Raw genomic sequence first — 17540 nt, forward strand, 5'->3', positions numbered from 1 at the left:
AATTAAAATGCAGTGAAAGAAAAAACGCCAATCGATTCAACGTTTTCCGCGCTTTTTCTAAATTAATGTTATTCTCTCGTTGTAAACCTATTATAGGTGCAGATACAAGTCTAAACTATGTAGTTTAGCCAGCTTTTGTAAAGTTGAATAGATTGTCTGTTGATCAAAATATTGACAATGACACAAAAACTATCTATATTGAAGGTAGTGTTTAAATTCTCTTTGATCTATATTTTGTAATTTTTGCGAAGGAGAAGAGTTAACAAAACACTAAAACAGCTACATCCTACATACCTAACTGTTTTTACCCGTAAAATGTTTGTGAATCATTTTTAATTTCATATTATATAACCGATTGGAGTTCAGCTAACAATATAAACATGGGTAGCTTAGACAAAGGAGTTTTGACAGGTTTTATTTGTAGATTATGTTCGGAAATGCATCGTGTAGTCCTTCATATTTATGGAGAAGAAGGAATTCGTTTATGTATATCGGAAAAGATCAATCGTTATCTCTCTATAAATGTATGTACCATAAAACCAACTTCTTAACTAGTTAAAAGTGCAAATAGATATGATGGTTTAAGTGATTCTTTATTTCTAGGTATCGCGTTCAGATCCCTTGCCTAAGACTATCTGTAAAAACTGCCTAGATCGCCTGGAGAATCAACATAGGCTCGTAATGCGTATTGAACAAGCAGCACATATGTTAAAAGGACAAAGACGTGCCAGAGTCCGTCGTGGATCTTATGTCAGTAATTGTGACTCCGAGGATGGACCTCCAGATTTAACAAATAATTAATTTACAAAATTTCTACTCTAACTGATTAGGCTTTAGAATAATTTGTAAGTAAATTTACTGTAATCAATGAAGTTATTCTTTATAGGTATACCCTTAGTCTATATGTTATGCTGATGTAGTTAATATAAATTAATTATAATGTTATAAATTTAAACTGTAATCTTCAACGCAGCATTCAAACTTATTAATTTATGTCATAATACAGAACAAGACAAAATGATTTAGCATCCAATTTATTCAATATTGAATCTGATACATTTGTTATTCCTACAATTAAAAATATTCATGTTAATGGTTCTAGGTAGTTGTGACTCTTTGTAGTTACATTTAGGTCTCACTTAACTTTAAATTATTGTTTTAAGTATTTGTTAATTAATAAACTTTTTTTAGATTATAAGTGTTCGTTATCACAGCAGTGCCAAGTGACTCACAGAGTATATGATAGTATAATTTCATCACCTATTCTGATCACCTGCTGTAACTTTGTTATCGCAGGTGGTGTGGTTGGTAGTGGATCAAATAAATGTATAATAATTTGCCTTCAGACCTTAATGGATTATCTATGCATTAAAATTGTAACATAGTTAAAGCTGTACATTAAATATTTTTTTAAAGAAAACTTGCTGTGTGTTCTATAAACAATGCTGAAGATATAGCAAACTGATCTGTCACAGACGGTGACAATTCTTATAATGGCCGCCTATTGGCCTGTAATAGTGTGTGTGTGTGGGGCTATGTATTTACATGTTAATCATTCTTTTGGTGCTATACTGTTATGTAAGGAGACACAGAGTCCTTATTTTTTTAATAGTCTGTGCTTACAACAATTACATGTCACTGCTCTAGTCAATTTGAAATTTAGTTTTTTGGTTTTCAGAGAGACTAAAATTTTATCTACTGCCCTCTAATATGATTCCCTCAGCAATAATTATTCCTCCATTGGCATATATGCTAATCCTGAAATAGACGTCCCAAAAATCATATAGAGCCTTATTTGACCTTATATTGTTGCAAAAAATACTAGTTTTTTGTATAATTGTTGTTGTTAATTGCAAATTTGATCTTGCAGATACATGATATTTTTCTATAAAATACCTTTGACCTTAACAGTATTTTGTGTTGCAAACTTTTCATGCATAAATTAAATGTGGTGAATAATATGTATCATAATAAGTAATACCTGTAGATCATAAAAGAAAACTAATGTGTATTTGCCATATTAAAAATTTGATACAAATTTCATTAAGAAAAATATTAAAAAAAAGATAGTAGGCTAAATTATTTAATAATATTACAGTAAATAAATTAACTCAAGTCATTCATAACATTCTATATATATATTATTTCAGTTTTCATTGCTTTTGTCTCACTGACACTTCTTAGGAGTACAATTTAAATTTGTAGCCATAATTTAATGAAATGTGGGAATCGAATCCGCGACTATCGGTTACCGTCCAAGCGCTCCAACTGAGCTAACCATTCGAGTGACACATGGAATGTCTTGTTCAACTCTCAGGTTATGGCTCCATCCACAGGATCTACTTTTCAGTTGATAACTTGCTCAACACTAATAATTGCATCTTACGATTAAGTTGAGATGTTGCTCTTTCAAACGTAAACAATTTGTTATTTTACAGAGATATCTCTGACTTCTGGGATTATTTATACAAAATAAATTTGTAATCTAAATTTATGAATGATGCAGGTCTTAAACTCGCGCCTCTATGGTTCAGTCCGACCGCTCCTAAATCTTGGAACAGAACTATTACTGGCCATTGAAGACAAACAGGCACTACTTACTATAGAGCTAAAGAGACAACTCGCAGTTATAGATTTTCTCTTCTAAAAAAATAAAAAACCACATCCTTAGCTAGTTATAGGTACAATTAGAACATGTATGCCTCCTCTTAATATGTATCCACTACACAGTGATACATTGGCAAGATTATTCTCGAGTTGCTTAAAAAGAACAATCAATCAAAAGGTATATTTATTTTGTACTTTATTGCTGTCTGTGAATGTACTTTAGAACTGTGGTAATGGGCACCTAAATAGTGACAGATTAAGTGTTTTCGATGCTATGTTAAAAGTGTACCAAGTAATTATTATATATAGACTAATGATCAATATTATATTGTAACAATTATTAAAATATGTACATAGCATTTTTGTAAATAAGTTTTTTATTTATTTATTATATCATATATTAAGGGTGGTCCATAGACCTTTCTTCCCTTTAATCTAACTCCAATTTGACAATGCTACTTCGCTCGAGTCTGTTTGGATGCTTTAACCTCCTGTCTGCTGCCGTTGCCATATGGCAATGGCATGAGACCTAAACGGTAGTATGATGTTATAAAGTTTACACACAAGACATTAAAGTTATTAACTCCACTGCCAATGGGTTTGGATGAATTTCTAGGTGTTCTTTGTAATTTGAAGAATATTGTTTGATTCCTTCCTTTATTGTTTTAAATTTAAGTTCTTCATGAAGTTCATTGTTTTTTAGGAACCATGGGGCATTCGATAGATTTCTAAGGATGCCATTTTGGGCTATTATTGCAATGTTGGAGTTGCATGCTGATCCCCAGAGCTGGATACCGTAAGTCCAGATTGGCTTTAGAAGTACCTTGTATATAAGGAGTTTGTTGTCTAGACTTAGGACTGAATTTTTTCCGATGGCAACAATGGTTGCCATTGTAATCCTCGATACTTATGCTTGAGTTGCTCTTGTTTCTTTTGAAGATTATTACATTCCTATGACATAACTATGCCGTACTAAACTTTGCAAAACTACCCAACTAATGTGATACAACATTATTGTCTCATGTTCCTCTAATTATGGTAACATCTTTGAAACAGGAACACAAAACTACAAAGCACTTGTTTTGCATTGTTTATATGTTGCGACTTGACTAATGAACATTCAGTTTACTCTTTGTGAATATATAGGTATTATATTCTTGATAATGTTATGTATGTTCATAGGCAAATAAGTGAATTTGCTAGAAACTGTTATAAACATAATGAGGAACAGACATAAACTTATAATGCCTACTACTCGGCTAAGTCGAGTTAGTAAGTCTTTTATGGGGTGATGCTTTTACAACCAGATGTCAGAAAATGTACAAAACAAATGTAAGTATTACGAAATTCATAAGGATTGTTAAAAACATTTGTGCGGAAAAGATTATGATATTCGTTCTTCTCAGGTCTGAGGCGTTATTTTTGGAATGGGTGGTAGTTTTTGACTTTCAATAAGTGATGATATCTCCTATTATGAACCTATTTTGAATTTAATTTAGGAGTCAACTGTGATATAAGGTTGATTCACATACAGTTCTACTGCTTACTGGCGACATTTTAACCTGATTTCATTAAAAAACTGTAATCTTTTCAAAGGAGTCTTGTTAAAATTCATACTGGAAGTATAGAAATAATAATAAAGTATTGAGAACTACCAAAAGTCAGTACATATTTAAATCAGGCTAAATATATATAGGTTTGTTCTACAAAAACGCGCTATTCTGATTTTTCTAAATTCTTTGGAAACCAAAACCATTTATATCAACCTAATTAATAAAAATGAAAGTCTGGAAACCAGAGAACTTGTGTAGTTGTCAATATGTTACATCTAGAATGGAATGGATGTCAGTCACTTTGTTTTAGTGCGTGTGCTGCTGAAAATAGAGTCTAACAGTTCATCACTATTTTTTGGACGTGTTCATACCTGTCACAGTCAGTATAAATTATACAAGGTTTTTTCTAGCATAGATACTAATATCTAAAAACTATAAATTGTATGATAATAAAAGACTAAATAAATTTATCATTAAATTTTATTTAACTCCTCCAGAAGTGTTTTGCACTTGTTTCTTAGAATTTTCACTGCTTCAATAAAGATTATGTGTGGCGGTAATGCTCCAACTGATTCCACATTAACTGTAACATAATATATAATTATATTAAAGAAAAAAAAAGAAAAGCGCGTACACCTTCCTTAAAGGCCGGCAACGCTCTTGTGATTCCTCTGGTGTTGCAGGAGAGTGTGGGCGGCGGTGATCACTTAACACCAGGTGACCCGTACGCTCGTTTGTCCTCCTATTCCATAAAAAAAAAAAAATATTAATCAAAATAATAAGATTAACATATTGTAGTTATAAAGAAACCTACTATCACAGAGAGTGTTCCAAAGAGCTGTTTCAACTGATTTCTGTCGCTGAATTCCACCTTTGCATGACAAGCCACAAATTAGGATATCATCCCCACCATCCGGATGTGTGGCGGTCCTTCACACAGTTCGGTTGTATTATAAATATTGTTTAGTTATTATTACAAGGAAACATTACAAACACATCACAGAACTGAACAATATTAGACCAGTGTCGATAATTTTTGAAACCAAAAAAAATTATCTTCATTAAAAAATATTTGCAAAACTGTACTATGTACTATGGAAATAAGTCAAATGGCAAAGTTGTAGGTAATAAAAAGATCTACAACTTTTGTTTTTACAATTTTTTTGTCATAACCTCAAAATTTATGTGAAAAATTCAAAAGCCAAATTTCTGGTTTTTTATTTTTATCTTTTTCAAAACTAATTAATGTATATAATAATTAATTTTTCTAAAAGGCCGGCAACGCTCCTGTGATTCCTCTGGTGTTGGAAGAGAATGTGGGTGGTGGTAATCACTTAACAGCAGGTGACCCATACACTCATTTGTCGTCCTCTTCCATAAAAAAAAAACTTGATCAATATTAAAATGAGCAAAATTTTTGGTATTATAACCGGGCACTGTGCTAATGAGCATCCATTTACCATAGATGTGGTAGACAGTCTTTTATACGAGGGATGTATGAAGATACAACATGTGCTTTCAGAGTGCAGCAGTGTGGCCAAATGATGGGAAAAGAAATCCTCTGATCTCCAGCATCACTTGATGTTGATACAATACTAAACTACCAGCCAGATTGACTCAGCAGTGATCACTTGATCGTCTCTAGACTATGTGACTCTACCATCAGCGACTATTAATACAGTTTAGAAATGGGATAAATCTTTAGATAAATGCAGTGTAAGCACTGAGTACAAAAAAAAACTAAGGAGACCAACGACAACAAATGTTTCATCATCTTAGCAGAGTAACAAAAAATTAATACTTACAAATAAAATGGTCTCGGATTCTACTTAGTATCACTGCATCTTTGATACTGTCATATCTGAAAACATTTCTACTGCAGATGTCATAACGGGCGTCTTTAACAAATGCACAACCTTCCGAGTCAATACTGATTACTCCAGGAGAGAAGCAACTCTGTAGCAAGTTAGCATCACTTCCAGATACCTTACGAGTCAAAGTTACCTCTGGTAATAGTCTGTATGTTGCAGTTGCTGAAAAATATATTTTATATTAAGTACACAATTATATATTATATTATATTATTCTACACAATTTGTCATGTTTTTTTAAAGAGACAACCCTCACTTCTGGGATTAATACACAAATAAAATATGAAAACAAATTTTTATGAATGATGTGGGACTCGAATCCACGACCTCTGAAATTACATGCCAGTGCTCTGCCATATGGATCCTGTAGATGAAGCCACAACCTGAGAGTTGAACAAGGCATACAAGATTTTATGATGATACATCACTCGATACGGAAAGCAGAAGATCCCAGTTCAAATCCAGATGTCCTATTAGTTTTTTTTTGTTCAAAATTTTGTACATTTTAAAAAATCCGAGCAAGGCTTGGTCTTCTGGATATTTGTAGTTAAATTGTAATTAATTAATATTACTAACAAGAAGGTGCTTATACACATTTGCTTAGTTTGGAAAAAAAAATTAGCACAAAATATAAAACATCAAAACACAATGCTATTTTTGGTTGAAGTGTGACGTAAGTCTAAATAAACATAAGCAATGGTTATGGTTCTTAGATATTATTTTCGGTGGTTAGCTATATATTGAATTTGATGTTGGTTTTTTATTATTTAATAATTATTTACAATGACAATCTTCCAAAAAGAGCCGCGTTTATGATGCTATTTTATGACACATTTTTTGTGTTTTTCACAACCTGAGAGTTGACCAAAGCATACAAGATTTTATGATTTTCTAGTAGGTATTGAACGATAGTCCCCATTAATTACATATTTTAAAATAAGGAAAATAAAAATACAGACCTACTGGTGAAAATTTTGCATGATCCTTTCCTATACCCTTTACAGCGACAAGTTGTAAATCCAGCTCATGGCCTGGTCTCATTTTAGATAGTAAAATATCTCCATGTACAGGACCAACATCTTGTTCCTTGTGGATGGATGCTTGGTTTCCTACTGGCTGCCATTTGATTTGTGATGAATAAACTAAAACATACAATTTTATGCTAATGGCTATTCGCTGACACCATTATTAGGACACAACATTTCAATATGTTAGTATATATACTACTTACTTAAAAATCACCAGTGGGAGGCTGCTGCCTTTGCACAGGAGGCCGGCTAGATTATGGGTACCACAACGGCGCCTATTTCTGCTGTGAAGCAGTAATGTGTAAGCATTACTGTATTTCGGTCTGAAGGGCGCCGTAGCTAGTGAAATTACTGGGCAAATGAGGCTTAACATCTAATGTCTCAAGGTGACGAGCGCAATTGTAGTGCCGCTCAGAATTTTTGGGTTTTCGAGAATCCTGAGCGGCACTGCGTTTTAATGGGCATGGCGTATCAATCGTATCGTAATCGTATCAGCTGAACGTCCTGCTCGTCTCGTCCCTTATTATCATAAAAAAAAAAACTGGGAGAGTTTCTAGTGCCGCATCTGTTGTTTCCGAAGCGGTAGTAGTATCTAGTAGTTATGAGAAATGACATCAAAAAGAATTGTAAAGGAATCAATTTTGAGAAAATAAATGCCTGTTATGCCTTTTAATTTATTTTTATATCTCATTGTTTAGGTAGGTAGTCTATTGTGTAAGTAGGTAGATAGGTGTTCATGATAAAATTTAATAATTTAGTGAATAAAAAGGTATGAAAGTCACAGAAGTTTATGAGTGGCTTATATATTTGATTGAATATATCCCTACATGTGTCTCGTGCTAAACCTGCATGAATCATCACCAGTAACCCAGATTTGCCACTTAGGGGCTGTACACTTCAAATACTTTGCCTTGGATTTTATTTAGAACTAAAATCTTTTAAACTTATTTTAAGTTTTATTGTCTTTTATTTTCAGCCACTTGAAGTTCCCCGCCAACTTCCTTTAAATGTCTCCTCTCCCTAGTTTTCACTCCTTGTGTATATATTTTGTGTAAATATATTAAAATAAATAAGATTAAGTTCTAAATATCACTAAGTATTAAATAATTCAACAACCTGTATAGCCGAGTGGTTAGCGACCCTGCCTACCAAGCTAGAAGCCCCGGGTTCGAATCCCGGTAGGTGCAAGCATTTTTATGATGAATATGAATGTTTGTTTCTGAGTCATGGATGTTCATAAGTATTTATGTATGTTTAAGTAAGTATATTGTATTAAATATATTGTTGTCTTGCAACCCATAACACAGGCTATATACGCCTAATTTGGAACAAGATAATTTGTGTAAAAAGTGTGTCAATATATTATTATTATTATATTATTATTATTATTAAGTAATTATATTTGTGTATGTCCTTTATAGTCCTAACAGCATGTATATTTGTTTCAGGTATAAGAAAATAAAACTTGTTTCAATATTTAGCACCGATCACTACCATTAAAATTGGTAAACAAAACTCTAAGTTTGGTGGTCTACCTTAACGTGACATTGGCAAACTTGTGGTATACCTTCCACAGGTGGCATAGTAGGAAGAATAGAATAGAATAGCATTGTGGCTGGGTATAGCTAGTTATTTGTAGTAATTAATAAAATAATCAGAATAATTTTCAAAGCAAGCCTTCTTTCTTACCATTGTGGTTCTCATATAAGTCCTCAGGTTTAAATGTATCCTTGTTTTGAGATTTGGCTGTACATTTAACTTTTAATGAATATTCTAATGTATCAAATTCTGATGCTTCAGATTCACCTGAAAAGGAATCAAATCAAAATCAGTTTATTCACATAGGTCACGGAAATGACACTTATGAATGTCAAAAAAAAAATCTTATTGAATCTACCGCTACTTCGTAAGGAGTTGAGCTAATGAGAAGAAGTAGCAAGAAACTCATTTCCGGTCTTTTATATCAAGATTTACATTTACATCGATTTACAAATCATTTCACTTTTTTTTTTATTATGAAAAATAGAATTACTATTTATTATTATATAACAGGCCAAAACCCACAGAGGTTTGTCCGGCATGTTAGAAGAAATACTATTATCGTCTACAATAACTATTAATATTAACTTATAAATACACAATTTAATAATATAGGTACCATACAAATGATTACTCATTATTACAATATAATATGTAAAATGACAAACACACTCAAACATCAAATAGTCAATGTCTTACATGAGTAAGTCAAAAAAGTAAATGTAAATTAATACAAAAGTTATTGAGTACAGTAGCTGCATCATCCACATACACCATAAATAAATAAAGGTATTCTGTGAGCATTTTATAAACAATTATAAATAAATATGTATATATCCATACATATATATACACACAATAACTTTTATGAATCTGAAACAGAGTCCCCAGCAACAGGATCATCCTGCCACCACAAGCAACACCCGTTCACGAGCATGATGCATGAGCCAGCCATTACCTCCCTCAACCATATTTTAGGGAAGGGGATGACCCATCCCATGTCGCCGCCACAATACAATTAAAAACTTATCAATTCAACAGCTCAGTAGTTATATTATTATTCATCAAGTGAGACAGTCATAGTAGCAGTACTAATAATAATAATCTTGTTAGTCCCCTGGTGTTTGTTGCAACAGAGAATGGAAGTTGTGATCACTGATCAGGTGACCCATAATCACATTTTGTCCCCCAAACCCATAAAAGTCACTCATTTTTGGTTGTCAAATCAATTGACAAAATAAATTTAATCTTAATAAACTTATCAGGATTAAAACAAAACTAATATAGTTGTAGATATTTTCAAACCTTCTAAACGGTATTCAAACAATCTTGGGTCAGCTTTTAGTGGAATTAAGCCAAGTCTGTGTGCTAATATTTCATCCTGAATAATTGAAGTGTTATTTCGTATCATAACTTTTTCTATTGCCATGCTAGGAACTTCACTTAACATCAATCTCCTAAAAGCATTGGCGAAAGCTGGCTGTAACCCGATCAAATCAAATTCCATTTCCCATTTATCCATACGAACAATAACAATACGAAACTTCTTAGTAAACTTTTTAAAATCCCATTTCTCATCGGCCATTCCATAATCGTCCGGGGCATTCTATCAAAGTAAATATTTATCGTTATAATGTGAAAGTCATATAGAAGTAGATTATTAGAAATAAATATTTCACAATCTTCTAACCTTAACGCGAAATTCTTCAAGGAATACACGAGGTTTCTCATCTAATTTAAACATAGTTATACACTGCAATTATATGCAAGCGGCAGGTATTTTTAGTAGAGTTTAGAGAGTAAAGTTGTTTAATCCAATGAAATGGAGTAATAAAACTTTCAAAATTTATTTAGATTGCACCATATCACAATTATTATTATTTATAAGTTCTTATTCTTAAAATTCAAAAAAATGTTAGCGCGATCTGCGATCCAAGTACACCAAAGAGAATTTAAACACTACGTCAGCGGTGGGTCAGTCGCCTTATAGTGACGTTTTCAGAAAACTGTAGTGCCATCTGTTAGTTGGCTTCAAAATTAAAGCTTTGTCAGCTGTCACTCGCTTTGAAACCTGCCCACTGGTCTTAAAATGGCGGCTACTTCTAGCGTTCGCACTTTGCGCATGTGTTTGAATAGCTCTAGTGTTCCATTTTGCATATTTTTGGTATTGAAATCGAAGTGTAAATGCGTCGAGTCGAGCCTTGTGTTCCTCCGCCTTGCTGTTGCGAATTCACTCCAAAAATCTCCTTATTCTGTGAATTTCTACTTTTTGTGATAGAGACACTTTTGTTTGTGGAATTCATGATCTTTGGTGTAATGCCGAGACGTTGTGCTTTCGGTTGTGCGCTCCGTGGTAAGTAAATTATTCTCTTAAATCTTAACAGTATAGTTTATTGACTAATCTTGTGATAAATAAAGTATCATTATAAGGTTAGTTCTACTCTCAGGTTCTACTACCGGTCCGTAGATTGAATTTGCAATCATGGTTAAAACTATTATAAACATACCGGTTTTCTGTATCTTGCCCCAAAGATTAAACTCCAATCCCTCAAATCACCTTATGTCAGACTTCAGTCTCCCCCTGACTTATATGGTTTAATAATAATTGACAGCTGTGCTGGCTTCTGACACCATTTTTATCAAGAGAAACTAAAAATAACACTAGGTTATCACAATTTGTCTAATGGCTTTAATAGTCACTCAATTTATTTAATAATGTTATTTATTATTTTCAGAGATTCCAATGCATCGTTTCCCAGATGCTGTTAAATTTCCTGAGCAGTTTAAAACTTGGGTCAGTCTTGTTGGTGGAAACTCTTAAACATCTGATTTTGAATGTTATAAGAAGAAGAGAATTTGTGATATACACTTTTCTGACAGACACAATCGTAATCAACGGCTAAGCACATTGGCAGTTCCGATGCTTCATCTGCCTGGTAAGTCCCCTAATTTAACACATATTGAGTTAATTCCTTATTCTGTTAGATTTAGTCACACCACTAAGAATCTTTGTTGAGTTGATGGTTTTTTTGAAGGTATAATATTGTATCATTCTGGAAACACCTGATTTTCTTACACAGTTGTGATTACAAAATTCAATGGTTGCATTTCTAGCTGAAACTGGTTCATTATCAATGATAATCATTAATTAATGAAACATAATCTTTGCATATTTACATTAATTTTCAGGACAACTACTTACAGAGTCAAGTAATCTTAGGACAAGCTTCATCCACATAACATTTACTGACTACAATAATACAGCAAGACTGTTCAGGTAAATAATTTTTAAAACTTATTTACAATGTCGTAAAGGTTACTATAACATAAGTGACATTCTTAATGATACCACAGAAATGGCATGGAGCGGCCACCCTCAGGGTATTAAATAATAAATTTTATTGTATGATTTAACATTGTAACCATATTTTTATGCAAAAAAAAAGCCCGCTGAGTATCTTATGCCCTTACTTCTCAGGTCTGAGGTATACTTTTTCCAATAGGTAGTATTGACTTTCTGTAAGTGATATTATATCCTATTTCGAATAAAATATTCAGAAAGAATATAAAGTCAAACTCAATTGCTGATAAAAATCTGTCAAAATTTAGTCTAGAAATGGGCATTGACAATTTGATTTTGTTCTGCTTTTAATCCCATGTCTTTTATGTATCTTCTTAAAATTATTGATTTTTATGGACATACACATACAAAATTTGTAATTTTAAAATCTTGGGCCCATAAAATGTTATTGATGGAAAATCCCACATTTGATCTTGATCTTAATGTCATGTTTTCATATAATCTAGTCTTCATAATTTCATTTCATTTACATAAGATTTTAAAAGTTGTCCGGTTCTCTGTGGCATACAAATAATAAATAATAATTAATCTATTATTATATTTATTATTTACAAAGCCATATGTGAGCAACTTTATTTTAGAAAAATCATCAACTTCAACAACATTCCAACCTGTGGCTGCAGGTAAAATTCACATATTTTTTTCAATTTGTTGGCTATTATCAATAATAATAAATATTTAAATTAATGATTATATTTTGCTTTGAACACATACCGAAATATTATATAATATAATATATTTCTATCTATTATACACAACTAAACCACAAATAAAAATAAAATTTATAATTTTAAATTTTGTGAGTAGTGTCGGTATGTCTTTTTTTCTATAATGGTTTTGTTTGACAGCTTATTTCAACTTGTGATTTAATTTGAGCTCTTGACTCTTAAGAAATTCTGCCTTGGTTCTACATTTTCTGAGTGATTTGATTTTTGGTTTTATTTTTATTTTTCTCCATTATCATCTGATTGAAATTGACGATTGAAATGATTTGAAAGGTATAGTTAAAATTCACTTTGACAAAGTGGGCAACAAACTACATAAGTATTATTTCCAATTTCAGATGCATCTCAAGAATTTACTTCAGCAAGGTGCTTGATGCTGGAAGCCTAAAAGAACAGCTGGAAATATTATTATACTAATATTACAAATGGGAAAGATTCTGATTTCTTTTGAAAATATTGTTTTTATACTTTTTTATCCAAAAAGTGCTGAATAAATTTGTATGAAATTTGGCATAATTTATGATCTTTTGTCTAGGTGGGCAAAGTAGTTCCCTCATAGTCCCGGAGCTGGGGACAAAAATCAGCAAGATTCTTGTAATGGCCCATCATTTATTTTGTAGTATGTGAGTCAGCAAAGTTAGGGAGTAGCACACCTGACAATGGCGGGCTTTGATGTAATATTACAACACTCATAAGAAATTAAACATAAGTCTTTATTTAACAAACATTAACCATAAATGTGACAGTAATTTTATAACAGCAGATTAATGCATGACATGACATAAGACTATTGAGCCAAATGTCTTTTTTGATGAAGGCTGCATTGGTACCTGATACGATTGAGAACAGGTAATGTCCGTGTGGGAATGAAATTTTGAATATATTTTTATTCATTACTGACTCGACAGACGTCGTGCTGTACATATTAAATTCTTCTTCTTATCAAAACCTTTACTGGACTTCCACAAAAATTCAAGACCGAAATTAGCCAAATCGATCCAGCCATTCTCAAGTTTTAGCAAGACTAACGAACAGCAATTCATTTATATATATATATATATATATATATATATACTGAATCCCTTTTCATATTGTCCATTTATTTAATACCATATAATACATATATTATACTATACAATTTGTAAATTAAACATTCTTTCACAGATCTAAATGGCTCCACAGCGCACAAAGATCAAGCATCTTCAAGCAGAAATATCGCGCTTGCGAAAAAAAGGACAATCTTTCAAAGCAAGGTTAAAAGGTGGTGCAGATCGATCAATCGAATTTTGTCCGGAAAATTAACATATGTGGGTGAAGACGAAACAAAAACAGCTGCCCAACAATATTATGATAAACATAAACATTATAAAAATAAAAAACAATATAAACATACATTGCTTTCTTTTCTCCAACCCAATAACTTCAATTACTCATACCAACATTACTAAATCCTATCCTTTATGTTATATGTTGTGGCAAAATTAAATAACTAACTCTACGCGCAATTTCAACATGGTAAAAAATTGCAATACCTACATTAAAAAGTAGAGTTACTTATTTAATTGCGTCACAACATTAAAAATGAATTTCATAATTTCGAGCTAATATATAGTTATTTTCGGGGCCAATCTTCAGATGGCGCTAGTTTTCAAATAGACAGCTCATAATGCGTAGAGAGGGAGCTCAGGAAAGTTAGCCCCCCAGATTTTTATTTTTTAATTTTTTTTATTACATCGTTAGTTCGCCATTTGTTCTTGATTGTTCTCTATAAACATTTGTTTGTTCTCGATTTTTTTTTTAAAAATTGCAATTTATTGAAATTGGTTAGGGTAGGTTATGTTAAAACAACGCACGAGCCGAGCGTATCGTGCCGCGACAGCGGCCGGCGAGTGCCAGAACCAAATAGTAGGCATTTACCCCCATTTTTAATTAATTGTTTTTAAATAAACAACAAAAGAACAAACAATTATTTATAGTGAACAATTAAGAACAAACTACGAACTAACGATATGCGATATTGAAAATTCAAAAATAGAAAAAAATTTTTTTTGGGGGGGCTAAGTTTGATGAGCCTAGAGAGGGCTCTCTTTTCCCTATATATTATTATACTCTTTGCTTTACGTAAGTACAACAACGAGAATTTAAACACTACGTTCAACTATTATGAATTACTTATGTCAGGTATCAACTAGGTACTGTATTGAGCTACGATTGAGTAGCAATATACTTGCTCAAGAAAGTTAGCCCCCTAGATTTTTTTTTCTTTTTTTTTTTAATTTTTTTTATTACATCGTTAGTTCGCCATTTCTTCTTGATTGTTCTCTATAAACATTTGTTTGTTATCGATTTTTTTTTTAAATTTGCAATTCATTAAAATTGGTTAGGTTAGGTTATGTTAGAACAGTTAAAACAACGCACGAGCCGAGCGTAGCGTGCCGCGGTAGCGGCCGGCGAGTGCCAGATCCAAATAGTAGGCGTTTCCCCCCATTTTTAATTAATTGTTTTCAAATAAACAACTACAGAACAAACAATTATTTATAGCGAACAATTAGGAACAAACTACGAACTAACGATATGCGATATTGAAAATTCAAAAATGGAAAAAAATTTTTTTGGGGGGCTAAGTTTGATGAGCCCAATATACTTACACTAATATTTACATTTTACATTCTCTTTGGTATTAAGTATGAGAAGAGTAAGAGTACCTGTACTAGCCATAGTTCTCACTTCTCAGGTTTTGTGTTGAGCAGGAGAGTGACGTGTATCTTAACGCGTATGCGACGTGGCCCAAAGGCCACATTTGCTCTCCTGTTCAACTGGTGAAATTTGGAATTGTGAATAGTGATCTGTGTGAATGTGGTGAGTTGGGTGACCTGTACCATATATTTTTATCATGCTCAAAATATAACCGAGAATCGTTATACCCGGGTCTTATTCAGTGTCATATCCCACTTCCTACTTCTGTTGACAACCAATCCTCTGATAAAACTTGTGTATTTAAACTTCTTTCCTCAATTATCCTGTTAAATGATATTAAACTGTAAACAAGTAGTATAAGTATTCCATTATAATGATATATTATTTTCTATCCTTTCCTGTTGCTATCAAAAATTTCGTAAGTTTTTTCTATTTTTTTAAGTAAATATGTTTCCTCCGTTTTAAAAAGAAATAAATAAAAAAATAAAAACTTGACAATGGCTCAATCGCTTAATGCGCGGAGCCAATAAACCAAGAAGAAGAGTACCTGTACTACCTGCTCAGTCTGGCTATCTTTAGTTCTTTTCTTCCTATTGTGATTTGTGGCTTGTACTTCTACACTTGTGTCTTCATACACTTATTTCCTATTTTTGGAGACGAGGAAAATACATTTACGTACTGAAGACCCCGAAACGGGGCCCATATGTAGGGCTCAGGTGTATACACCCCCTACCCACTAAAAGCCCCCTAAAGTTTAGTTTAAAGGCTTTTACAGCGAAGCCGGGCGTGGGCCTTGAAGGCCAAATACAATTCAGCCATGTCACGTTTACGTAGACCACCTGCTTAGAGTATGATGTTTGATCGGTGTTACCAAATCCACCAGTGTTTGCGGTCTCTAACGATTGGTGCCTAGACTGAACAGAGTTTCTATCTTTGAAGGCTTGAATTACCTTCCTTGTAAATGATCTCATTTTCAATTTATCATAATTTATTCTCTAGTTATAAGTGTATTATCTATGATGACCAAAGAGGATGTAATTACTACATAATAAGAAGCGGGAATGTCTCAGTAAAAATTAAAATTTAGTTTAGTATGAAACGTGTATACATTTGATATATGTTTGAAATAGTAGTAATTACAGTATAGCGATTGGCTACGAAGTTTATTCCGGTTAAGTTTGAAAGCGAACACTTGCTAAAAACGTAGTAGATGTCGGCTTTTTACGAGATTATAGCCGTCATCAGTAGATCTGTCAATGACTGCACGCTTCACACAATCGAGTGAATCGCTTTTTTCTTAGTTACTTATTTTGGAATTGGCAAGCGTGTCAAATTCAAAAAGCTTTCAAGAGCAACCGCTCAGTATTTTTTTTTTATTTTGTCCGGACTTTCGTCGGGACTTAGTGTCGGAACGATCAAAGAATCCATTTGATGTTTTGCGGTATCAATATCATCTGCCTATAACAGTATCAATAAGTTTGATCTAAGTGGTACCTACCGCAGACAGAAGGACTAAAGAAACAGAAGGACCTAAGGTGTTAATTTTTATGATTGATTGATGATGATGTAGTTATGTTATATACAAATTTAAATATAAAGAGTAGCAAACCAAATATTCGCTAGAATTGTGTAGCTGTTACACACAAAGGCTCGAGCAAAGAGGATGGAAATACTACGTGGGTCGACTTCTGTCCATACAGGGCCGGACTAGGACCGGCTATACTATAGATAGGTATTGACTCAACTGATATACTTACTGAAATCGATATTCTCTGGGTATAGGGGAAGAAACTATTCAATTAAACATTAACAAATGACACTACCCATCTTTCCCCATGGTTATAGTAAAAGGCGACAATTGGAATATTTTAAAAGGAGTATGGAGGATTTTGGGTAGCAGTCCACTTCACTCCTTTTGATCACCGTTTTAATCCTAAATTAACCTAGTTATCTTGACGGGCATCAGAATTGGATAGAAAGAACTAGCCCTGCAGTCATTAACCCGCATTCCCGTTGGGTGGAGAACCTAGAGTTTTCATTTGTATGCCTGAAAGCTAGAAATATTGAAATAAATGAAGATTTTTCTGTTTTCACTTGTTTTGGAATGACAATAATATATTCTTTTAGGTGATTTCTTTGAAACCAATTTCTCTCTCGCC

General features: G+C 32.8%; 1 protein-coding gene and 1 long non-coding RNA gene across 5 annotated transcripts; one reads left to right on the plus strand and one right to left on the minus strand.

The window, feature by feature from the left end:
- The first annotated feature begins 790 nt into the window (after window positions 1-790).
- On the plus strand, window positions 791-14076 carry LOC126972373 (uncharacterized). 4 transcript variants are annotated; one of them, XR_007731123.1, is made up of 7 exons: window positions 820-845; window positions 3311-3403; window positions 8508-10955; window positions 11334-11534; window positions 11788-11875; window positions 13023-13533; window positions 13849-14076. It is a non-coding gene; the product is annotated as an uncharacterized LOC126972373 (long non-coding RNA). The 4 variants fall into 4 exon arrangements; XR_007731120.1 differs by having other exon boundaries at window positions 13023-14076; XR_007731122.1 differs by having other exon boundaries at window positions 8508-10951; window positions 13023-14076.
- Window positions 4623-10438, minus strand: LOC126972357 (DNA-directed RNA polymerases I and III subunit RPAC1). The gene is made up of 6 exons (XM_050819046.1): window positions 10289-10438; window positions 9904-10204; window positions 8749-8865; window positions 6991-7173; window positions 5966-6193; window positions 4623-4743 (listed from the first exon to the last, which is right to left on the minus strand). Exons 1-6 carry the CDS (start codon window positions 10340-10342, stop codon window positions 4634-4636), a joined length of 993 nt encoding a protein of 330 aa, XP_050675003.1. The 5' UTR covers window positions 10343-10438; the 3' UTR covers window positions 4623-4633.
- Window positions 14077-17540: the final 3464 nt, after the last annotated feature.

Source organism: Leptidea sinapis, chromosome 26 (genome assembly GCF_905404315.1).
Source record: "Leptidea sinapis chromosome 26, ilLepSina1.1, whole genome shotgun sequence".
In the NCBI taxonomy this organism is placed as follows: Eukaryota; Metazoa; Arthropoda; class Insecta; order Lepidoptera; family Pieridae; genus Leptidea; species Leptidea sinapis.

Bases quoted from the DNA above. Each gene is read 5' to 3' on its own strand.
- LOC126972357 (XM_050819046.1), bottom strand. From the start codon at position 10,342: ATGTTTAAATTAGATGAGAAACCTCGTGTATTCCTTGAAGAATTTCGC. The intron at 10,205-10,288 runs GTTAGAAGATTG...TTACTTTGATAG, and splicing joins TTGAAGAATTTCGCGTTAAG to AATGCCCCGGACGATTATGG. The intron at 7,174-8,748 runs GTAAGAAAGAAG...TGTATGTTTTAG, and splicing joins CTTATATGAGAACCACAATG to TTTATTCATCACAAATCAAA.